General features: G+C 32.3%; 1 protein-coding gene across 1 annotated transcript; it reads right to left on the minus strand.

Annotated features, from left to right (window-relative positions):
- Positions 1–4,024: 4,024 nt before the first annotated feature.
- Positions 4,025–10,715, minus strand: LOC134728126 (uncharacterized). The gene is made up of 7 exons (XM_063592562.1): positions 10,643–10,715; positions 8,835–8,966; positions 8,398–8,484; positions 7,073–7,751; positions 6,674–6,820; positions 5,514–6,231; positions 4,025–4,900 (listed from the first exon to the last, which is right to left on the minus strand). Exons 2-7 carry the CDS (start codon positions 8,877–8,879, stop codon positions 4,396–4,398), a joined length of 2,181 nt encoding a protein of 726 aa, XP_063448632.1. The 5' UTR covers positions 8,880–8,966; positions 10,643–10,715; the 3' UTR covers positions 4,025–4,395.
- Positions 10,716–11,062: the final 347 nt, after the last annotated feature.

An 11,062-nucleotide genomic window follows, 5' to 3' on the forward strand; every position in this document is an offset into this window, starting at 1 on the left:
TCAAAAACGTATGTACAATCACTGTCATATTCCTGACTTGGTACAGGCATTTTCAAATGTAAAAAAAGGTGGATTAAACCTGGTTATATAGCGCTAACCCTGTTGAGCGGCATTATTATAGCACTTTGACCCAGTTACAATTCGTGTTTCTGTCCTTGACCCTGGCCTACCAACTGAGGTAGATTAACAAAATCATTTGATGTACATTTCAATTAATTTTGTCTCGAATCAACATAATAGTTCTCAAAAATACCAGGATTCTAATTTAATTCTTCAGACGCGAGTTTCGTGTACTTAAGACTCACCAGTGACGCTCAGATCAAAATATCTACAAACCCAAACAAGTACAAAGTTGAAGAACATTAAGGACCTAAATAAAGGCAACAGTAGTATACCGCTGTTCAAAACTCATAAATCCATAGACAAAAAACAAAATCGGGGTAACAAATTAAAACCGATGGAAACGCATGAAATATAAGAGGAGAACAACGACACAAAACTAAAATGTCACACACACAGAAAGGACCAAGCATCAGAAAAAATCCCACGAGAATAACAAATATAACATCAAAAACAAATACATGAATTTGGGATATAATTCTTTAAAAGTTGTTCCAAATACGGCTAATGTTATCTTCTCCTGGGATAAGAAAATCCTATAAACATTTTCATTTACTCGTCAATTTATCAAACTGAACGTCACGTAAATAGCCTTAGTCATTTATTGAGGTGTCCAACGATCAAACTGAACGTCACGTAAATAGCCTTAGTCATTTATTGAGGTGTCCAACGATCAAACTGAACGTCACGTAAATAGCCTTAGTCATTTATTGAGGTGTCCAACGATCGTTATATAACACATCAAAACTTGCTTTTATATATGTTCAGAAGTACGTTTTTAAAATATATCTACAGTACTTACGCCCATTGAAGAATTACTAATTGGTATTGCCAGAAAATATAAACTTCAATGAGCTTACTAATTTAAAACTGACATATTCAAAAGGTTTACATAATGCGCAGAGGAGGTGTTTCGTTTTGCACACGGCACGCATATTCAAACTATATTATCGATCGCCGGAAGTCGGTTTGTCAGTTGAAAAATGGCCGTCGAAGTATCAACAACTACAAGCGCTTGGATAGATTCATCTGGAATTTGGCTTTTTTGCATTGAGAAGAATATTTTTAGTGTAGCAATGAGAGATTGTCCAAGTATTAAAGTTAATGTACGTGTAGGACACGTAGCTCCATCAGACAAAACCCAAGTGAGACGTTGCATTCTGTTTGCAGACGACGGATTACTGGAGTCAACACTCAGCAACAAAACGTCACCAGCCTTGCTAGTTGTCAAAAATTCTTGTGATTTTAAGGTATTTTAGTTTTCCTTACCAAGTTTTAAAAATATCAAGGAAGTGAATTATTAGGAAACAATTTATTTTCTTTGAAACCCGATTTATCCTTCTATCAAAAGTACCTCAACTGCTCAAGGCTCAATGTAAAAAAAGTGCAAAATCGTAGGGACTGGCCATGAACTGAAGGCCATACACAAAGCCAGTTAATAGTCTACATGTAATTAACAATGACTAACTAATTCACCTTGTTGGTGTTGGATAGTAAGTGCAAACATTTTATTTTTAAACATTTTTTTTGTTAAATGTGCTTGGAAGATTAAGTCTGTGTATCATATGGCTACCTGTATGAGGGGGGATAGGAGGGGTGCTGATCCCAAAATCCCTGGCTTAAAATTACGAAATCCAGAGGTCCTGAAATTGGAATAAAGAATTCCCAGATCCCGATATCCCGAGCTTATAAACACCTGATCCCAGAGTCCGGTTAAAGGCCCTATCCCCCCTCATGTATATCTAGTCAAGTCCGCTTTAGTAGATCCAGAACTTTCCATAAGGGGGTCCCACTGACTATATGTAAATTTTAATTGTCATCAGATTGTGTTATAGTATTTTCATTAACATGTAGTCAGTAATGTCAGGATGCACCATATGCATTTTGATTTATTCCTGGGGTTTCTTTCACCACAAATGTCTGGTTTCACGTCTATGGATAAATTTAATGTTTATTGTACATGTATGTCTCTTAACTGATAAATATCTTTGAGCTGTCTTCAACTTTTCAGCAAAATGTTTTTTAAACAATTGGAGTGTCTCTCAACCAAGTTTATAACCAGTGGGATAAAAAAAAAATTGTGAATTCCAGATATACATTTTACAGAAATTTTAGTTTCCCTGAAACATTGGTTAAATCATTTACCCAAAAACTAAAATTATAAACTACATGTAGTGATTTGTCTGTAACAAATATTTGTGATATTTGCAGATAGTATAATCTATAAGTATATACTACACCTATTAAAATGTTTAAACCTGCTGCTTTTGTTCAGATCTGTTCTACATCAAGAATGTGATGTTCAGTGGTTGTCTTTTGATGATGAGAATTGGTTCATATAGTGTCTCATTTTTGTCAAGCCTGCGACTTTAGTTGCAGTAAGCTCAACATAGGGCAAATGTAGGTACAGTGATCTGGCGGTGGTGTTAGCTCACTTCTTAAAAGCTAATTATCATGTTAATATTATAGAAGGTGGAAGACTTGGATGCTTCATACTTTGTATATGCATGTAGATGCCTCATATTACGAAGTTTCAGTCAGTCAAATGTCCAATGGCCTTGACCTCATTTTAATGGTTCAATGACCGTGGACCATGTTGACAACTTGAAAAAAAGTTTTTGTAACTTTAAATTCTCTCTTAATGTATGTAATAGGATAACTATATTTGGTATGTGCGTACCTTGCAAGGTCTGCATGCCCGTCAGACAGTTTTCACTTGACCTCAACCTCATTTCATGGATCAGCGAACAAAGTTTAGTTTTGATGGTCAAGTCCATAACTCATAAATCGCAATAGGTCTTTTTTATTCGGTGTATGAAAGTTTTTGTGTTTTGGTTTGTTTTTCTTATACTGTATGCAATAGGTCTACTGTATTTAATTCATGAAAGGATTGTAAGGTGTACTTGTCTAGCTGGCAGGTGCCATCTGACCTTGACTATGCGGTATGGACTTTGCTCATTGATGAAGGCCGTACAGTGACCTGTAGTTGTTAATGTTTGTGTCATTTTGGTCTTTTGTGGATAGTTGTCTCATTGGCAATCATACCACATCATCTTTTTTATATTGACTTCATTTTCATGGTTCAGTTGTTAATAGTTTAGTTTTGGTGTTTTGGTCTGTTTTTCTTATACTGTACATGCATATGTTTTGTAAAAGGTCTACTATATTTGGTGTGAGAAATGATTGTAAGGTGAACATGTCTAGCTGGCTGGTGTCATCTGACCTTGACCTCATTTTTATGATGCAGTGGTAAAAGTTCAGTGTTGAGTTTTGGTATTTTTTTCTAATTCTTTATGCAATAGGTCCAGTATATTTTACATAAAATAAACATAGAAGATACATGAATATATACATGAAGTACCTGATCAAATGACATATATATATATATATGAATTATAATTAATAAATTTACAATAAGCAAGATTGAATTTGCAGCAGTCCAAGTTTACGAGCTTATTCCATCTACGCCAGTGACTTACAACCTTACGACTTTTCACAGCGCGCCAGAGGGTTGCATCCTGTTCTGCAAATTTTATTTTGCTTGCATAACGATTTTTTACCCAAATGATTAAAAAGATGGATTTTTTTTTTCATATCAAATTGAACTTTTAAAAATTTTAAAATATATGCCATTTGAAGAGATAAAATTTATTGCTTTAAAATATTCATATGTATATATATATACATTTACATGTTTATATGAACAGTCAAATAGGATTACAATAACTCCATGTAATAGCAGTATACAAAAAAAACCAGATCACAAACTTCATATAAATATATATACATTCATGACATCACAGTTCAAAAAATCTTCCACTTAATTAACTGTTTACTAGGAATATTAAATATAAATATTAAATTACACTTGACAACAGAAACAAAGTGTTTTAAATTTGAGGGTGTGTATTTTCTCAGCTATAAAATTAAACAGACACTACAAATAGCCAGCTATCATTTAACAAATATGGAGAACATACATGTATATAACATAAAACTCACTGCTGGAAGACATTGTTCAACCAAAGGATAACATTTTCATGAATAATAACTTTTTTAAACATAAAAGGGATGATACATTTTCATCTGTTCATAACTAATGCATCAATATAAAAATAAGACCATGTAACTATTCTTGAATTGAAAACATACATGTATACATTATTTCCAATAAAATCACAAACAATTAAGTTACTGATAAAGACCACAGTCAAGATAGATGAATTGTTGGGGACCTGGAACAAATATGAAGTATGTCTATATATACATTTACATCTATTGTAAATGTAAATGCTGCAGGTTTTCTGGTACAGGCGGTAGTCCAACATCCAAACGAAACAGTCTCTGTCTTATGCTTGGCTTATTACGTGCAGGAAGAAAGCTTCTGCCTGCAGTGAATATATTGATGTCCTCTCTCTGGTTATGGCGAACAACATGAAGTCGTTTATCTTGACCATTGTCTTTATCAAAAGATGCATGTTCTAATTTGAACCTTTCATTTTGAGTCCAGTAATAAAAAGGAATATTAGGATCAAGGCGCTTGCAAAATTCACGAACAATTTTCCGCCATCCTGATTTAAATTCTTTTAAGGTGAATGTGTCTCCTAACTGCCTGCGTGTCATGCTGAAAAAACATTCAACATCATCTGTGGTGGATGCCCTCGGGTGTTCAGGATAATTCATTAGATTATTTTGTCTACGGCGATGTTCTTGACTTTCGATATTGGCTGTTATATCAATGAATGTTTCACGTGTGAATCCTCTAAGGTTTTCCATTGGTCTGGAAAAAATGAAAATTAATACTACTTTTCCTTTTAAAAAAAATTAGAACAACCAATTTTCAGTATAATATGTGTAGATGTATGTATTTAGGATTGAAACATTTGAGTGGCCTACTGAAGTTAAATTTTTTATATTTTTTTATGTAAAATTTATCTAAAAAATATCTATTTACAGTTATGAAATTATTACATGATCTTTCATGTATATGATTGCTGTTTTCAGTATTCATTTTTAAAAACATGTTTAACCCCGCCACATTATTTATGTATGTGCCTGTCCCAAGTCAGGAGCCTGTAATTCATTGGTTGTTGTTTGTTTAAGTGTTACTTATTTGTTTTCGTTTATAAATATAATAAGGCCGTCAGTTTTCTTGTTTGAAATGTTTACATTGTCTTATCAGGGCCTTTTATAACTGACTATGCGGAATGGGCTTTGTTCATTGTTGAAGGCCAAAAGTTGTTAATGTCTGTGTCATTTTGGTCAGTTGTCTCGTTGGCAATCATACCACATCTTCTTTTTTATACCATCAATTTTTTTTTTTTTCACTCATATTAATAAGTTGCTGCTTTCTTCAACACAATATGCATTATTAATTTTATATAGTCAAGTACCTGTTGATATCTATATATAAGAAATTATAAATCTCTCTGTGCCATGGCATGAAGTCATCTAAGATGTAGTTTAACATCTGGTAATTAAACTTGGATCTCTGTAATTGAGTTAATCCACGTCCATCTGATGACTCGTGCCATCCAGCGATAGTTCTAACATATTCTGCTTCTGATTCAAAATTATTTTGTTCCATGCTAAGGGCAACCTGATATGACAATAGTTTTTCTGCATCCTCAACGGACTGTGGTCTTTGACCAGTAAGGGCTGCGTGGGTGAGCCCTGTGTTATTGTCCATCATCGCCTTGTCAAAGGCTTCAGGGTTCAGTGACACATTTTTACATTCTCTAGTTGAGGTTGCCATTCTCTTCAGAATATGATTATGGTCACCTCTTTCATAGTGTATGGTTTTAGTTGCTGGATCAACTTCTGGAACATACAAATAACATGTGAAGTCTCTGCCCTCCTGTTTCAATTTTAGAACGATGTCTCTGTATATATATGTGGCAACAACAGTACGAAGCATGTCTAGATACGACTCTGGTGTGTCTTTTCGGAATGGATATGGTTCATAACCATCTGGAATAAGTCTTCTCCTAAAATTGACAATGCTGTCTTGAAAGGACAATCCTTCATCCTTCATTTTTTTTATATCAACAATTACATCTCCGGGTATAGCATCATTAGATCTCTCCGCAAATGGGTTACCATTTTCATCTTCTGTAGAAAAAAATAAAACAGAATTATTTCAAAACTTTAAAATACTGGTATTATATAATTTAAGGGACATAAGAACATAATTTGAAACCATTGTAAACTGTTTATCAGTCAGTTTTTTTTTTAACATTTTCTATTAGTAGTCTCACCCTAAAATATTGCTGATATTATTTTTTTTGAGTCAGTTATGACATGTACTTAAGACTTTGCCGTTGCTTCAGGTCTGGAGTATTTATTTTTCTAATGGTTTTATTATAAATTAGCTAGTAAGCTTTCTCATTTGAATTATTTTATATTTTCAAGTCTGCATTTTTCTCATTGTTGAAGGCTGAACAGTGGCCTAAATAATAATTGCTTACTTCCTCTTCATTTTAAATTGGGAAGAAATTGTCTCATTGGCAAAATCATACCATATGTCCTTATTTCTATGTGTCATTTAACATACCTCCAACATAGGTAAGCATGGAAATCAATGTTAACTTTGACATCTTCCTCACTGCCTCTCTGGAATCATGGATAAGTTGCCATATGTGAAGGGGTCCAGTGTCTCCCTGTGACCTAAGTGAGTTGAATTCACCATCTGTTACTGTACCTGAATAAGTAATAAATAATTATCATTCCAGTAAAAAAACATTTATTATAAGAGTTATATCCCCTTAACGGTTTAAATTGAAAAAAAAATTCTTAAAAAAAAAAGAATTTGGTTTTGTTTAAACATTATAAAAGGATTATGCAGTATATCACTTATTGTACCTTAATTTCTGTAATATATATGAAGAAGTCATGAGTTAACACATACATTGGTTTCATAATTACAAAAACAACAAAAAGTTCAATAACTTACCAACTACTTTCAATCCAGCTTCTGCCATCGCTTTCTTTATAGGAGTTGTTAAATCCCTGACTTGCTGATCTCTTAGTGACTTGTAAGGGATATACTGAATAGGAAGTGTGTATGGCTTTTTACTTCTTTTTTCATCTGAAATTGCAATTACTAATACATGACTTGCTGCTGTTCTCTTCTTTTTGAACAAGTTTTTCAAGTAGGTAAGGAAGTCATTCTTCATGGATTTCAGGAGATCTATGTACATTGAACAATTCTGTAGTTTCCTTTGGTATTCAGTGCAATCTTGTAAAAGTTGATTAAACTCCACAACCTCCCAATTCAAACTTTTAAGAGTTTCTGCATTTGTTGTTTTCACTTTCACTTTTGTTTGAAGAGTATTACAAGCTGATTGGAAACCTTTTTCTAAAAATTGGCAATCATATTCTAATTCAATTTTCAGCTGTTGAACACCAGTTTCTAAATTAGCATTATTCAAAGTGTGTATTGAATTCATCCAATTAAGTCTGCTTTCATACTGTTCTCGTAAAGTATCAAGTTTACCATCATTCAAATTGACATCACCATTCCAAACATCTTTCACAGAGTGTTGAAGTGAGTCTTTCAGATCAGTTCCGTCCAGTTTTAACCAGTACTGCCCTTCTGGATTTACCTCTGTCAAAAGTTTAATGGCTGGGATCTGAAATAATATAGCAAAAAAGTTGATAATTTCACATAAAAAAGAAGCTGTGTTGTAATTGTGAATGAGACCAACTAAATCTCAAAAGACCACATGTCACATAAATAAACAAATATAGTTCACTGTATAACCTCCAACAATAAGCAAAACACATACCACAGTTATAAAAGACCCAGAAATGTCAAATGTAAAGTAATTCAAACGAGAAAACTTAAACAGGCGTAATTTCAAACTTTCTAAAAATTGATAATTGATATCACTACATATTTTTATTTACAATCGATGCATTAATTGATGCAAATGTTATACTTTTCGTTAGGTTTCAGAGATACCACCAGTATAATATAACAAAAACAATATTTTACACCTATGATCTATTTTTAACAATTTTTGTCTGGGTCATATTGGACAAATCTTTTAAAATAAATTTCATAATAATTATTGTCACTAAGTTTGTTTAAATTTGGTCCTGTAGGAGAAAAGCTCACTTGGTTCTGTGGGTCAGGTGAGCTAAAAAGGAGAATTTGTTGGAAACCTCACTTATATTATATTAGGATTTGTTGCACATCTAATGAATGCATCCAAATAGGTTTGGTGTAGTCCACAAAAATATTTTCTATAATAACGTTACAATTTTAAAATGTACCTGAATAGCTGGAGAGTCTGTAAAAGCAGAAGCTGATGTTCTTCTGTGAAGTGTGGACCTGCTGACAGCTGCTAAGTTCACTCTAGCCTGTAAATAATAACAAAATTAACATGAAATACAAAAAAAATATATATCATTGATAGTTGCATTTGATAATGTAATAAAGGTTTATTTATTTTTTGCATGTAACAATGCTTATCTGATAAAGTACATATGCACTATTTGAATTCATTGAACTTTGTGATCATGCTCACTTACCCCTACCCTGATGATGATACCAACACATGTAAATGGGCAAACAATTTAATATCACTATGTCCTACAGAATTCATTTTTTTCTTATATTTGCACATCTACATTGCTTCTAATTATTATGTACAAAGTTTCTTGTAAATTTGTTGTGTAGTTTCAGGGGAGTTTATTATACATGTAGCTACCTCTAAAGGTTTCCCAATACAGTTGGCAGGTTGACCACTCCACATTGGACCTCGCAAAATTCTTCCTAGTTAGTCTTCAAATTCTGCATCTAAGGTTTCCAACCACTGAAAATAATCATCTGGTATGGAAATCTGCAATAAACAATAATAATAAAGATAATGTTAATGTGTATAATTTAATAGTCATGGAGTTAACATACAATAGTACATGCATGTCCACTAGTGTTTATATTAAATTGAATGAAGATATTGTCCTGATTTTTTTTAATTGTATATGTATATATATATATAGATTGCCTAACAATGTAATTTTAACACACTATTTAATATGTAAATATAAGAATGTTTAAAATATTTACAAAATGATGAAAATAAACGCAATATTTCGCTAGACCAACTAGCTTTATCAAGCGTGCATCTATCCAGGTGAAATCGGATGTAGATGATAAGAAACTTTTGCAGCTCAATGTATATGTTGAACTTAGCTGCCTTGAAAATAAGAAAATTTTGCAGCTCAATGTCTATGTTGAATTTGGATTGAGCTGCTTTAAAAATAAAAAAATAAATAATTTTTTGCAGCTCCATGTATATGTTGCTATTGGATTTAGCTGCCTTAAAAATATATAATTGGAAGTTGAAATTAGCAACGTCCATTGGCCGATATTACGGGATAAAAAGGACGATGCTTTGTTTTTAAATTATTCTTTATCTTTCCTATATCTTTTTTCGTCTTTTTCGTTAAGACCATCAGGTTCTAAAGTGTGGAGTTGGTGGATCCATGGAGCTGCAAAAAATTATTTATTTTTTTATTTTTAAAGCAGCTCAATCCAAATTCAACATAGACATTGAGCTGCAAAATTTTCTTATTTTCAAGGCAGCTAAGTTCAACATATACATTGAGCTGCAAAAGTTTCTTATCATCTACATCCGATTTCACCTGGATAGATGCACGCTTGATAAAGCTAGTTGGTCTAGCGAAATATTGCGTTTATTTTCATCATTTTGTAAATATTTTAAACATTCTTATATTTACATATTAAATAGTGTGTTAAAATTACATTGTTAGGCAATCTATAATTTTATTTGTGTAATTGAATTAATCTCTGTACTGATTAATCCACACTCCCATAGATTTGTATGTCATGTGCTATTTATAGGCACTTATATATATATATAAATATATGTAATATTGAAGTGTTGTTAATTTTACATTAATTACTAAACATATGGTTTTTACATAGTTTTAAATATCAAATTACTATGCAAATGTGTAAATATATAATATATTTACACATTTGCGTAGTAATTTAATATTTTTTAATATATTTACTATATGTACCTTCCAGTATAAATTGGTGATGTAACATCTTACAAAGTATATTACAAAATGTACTATATATACAGCATGTAGTACTAGTACATGTATTGATACAAATAATTAGACCTACAGGATACATTTAAGTTTTAAATTACAGTTCAGTTTACAATCTTTTTGTTCCTTGTTGAAGTTCTCAATGTGACTTTTGTGCCGAAGAACGGCAATAAAAGTTCCTTTGCCTTTGGTGTGGGTTTTTTTCTGAGCATATATGGATAAGTCATTTTTTTGTTTTTTTTTTAATTACAAAATGTATGTGTATCCCATTTCCCAAAATTGCAAACTTAAGATGTTTCATCAGCTGTACATGTTAATTTTTAAGAATGAAGTGACAAAAGGAGTTGACACCTACATGTACATGACATTGATGTTAATGTTTTTGCAGACTGGCCTCCATGTTTAATGACACAGGTAAAATTATAATATAAAATACCTGTCTAATATCACTAGCACAGAAGAACTGAATCTGGTGCTGAATTAAACCAAAAGGCATCCGTGTGACCGGCATCAGTGGTTCCTGTGAATTTGGTCTTTTTGTTCCAAGGCATTTCACAAAATCTTTTACTACATTGGGTTTACTATTTTCTTTCAGAGTTTTCATTGCTCTAAGAGACAGACTGGTGAAATTGGCTGTTCCAACTTTCAACCCCTCTTCCTCTGCAACACTTTCAAACATTTGATCAAGAAATTGTTTTTTAGTTTCAATTGATAGTCTTTTAAAATTTGCCTTAATTGACTGCTCTGCAAAGTCAACTGATGAAGTACTAATGAGTTTTAACAACTGATCCTCATTCAGTATGGAATTTAAAGATAGAATTAGCTGGCTATCTGTAATTTGTTTGCCCAGTTTCTG

This window comes from Mytilus trossulus, chromosome 8, assembly GCF_036588685.1.
Source record: "Mytilus trossulus isolate FHL-02 chromosome 8, PNRI_Mtr1.1.1.hap1, whole genome shotgun sequence".
NCBI classification, from domain to species: Eukaryota; Metazoa; Mollusca; class Bivalvia; order Mytilida; family Mytilidae; genus Mytilus; species Mytilus trossulus.

Coding starts and splice junctions, on each gene's coding strand:
- LOC134728126 (XM_063592562.1), bottom strand. CDS start 8,879: ATGTGGAGTGGTCAACCTGCCAACTGTATTGGGAAACCTTTAGAG. Junction 6,232..6,673: donor CATGCTTACCTATGTTGGAG/GTATGTTAAATG, acceptor TTTTTTCTACAG/AAGATGAAAATGGTAACCCA. Junction 4,901..5,513: donor TTATATATAGATATCAACAG/GTACTTGACTAT, acceptor CATTTTTTCCAG/ACCAATGGAAAACCTTAGAG.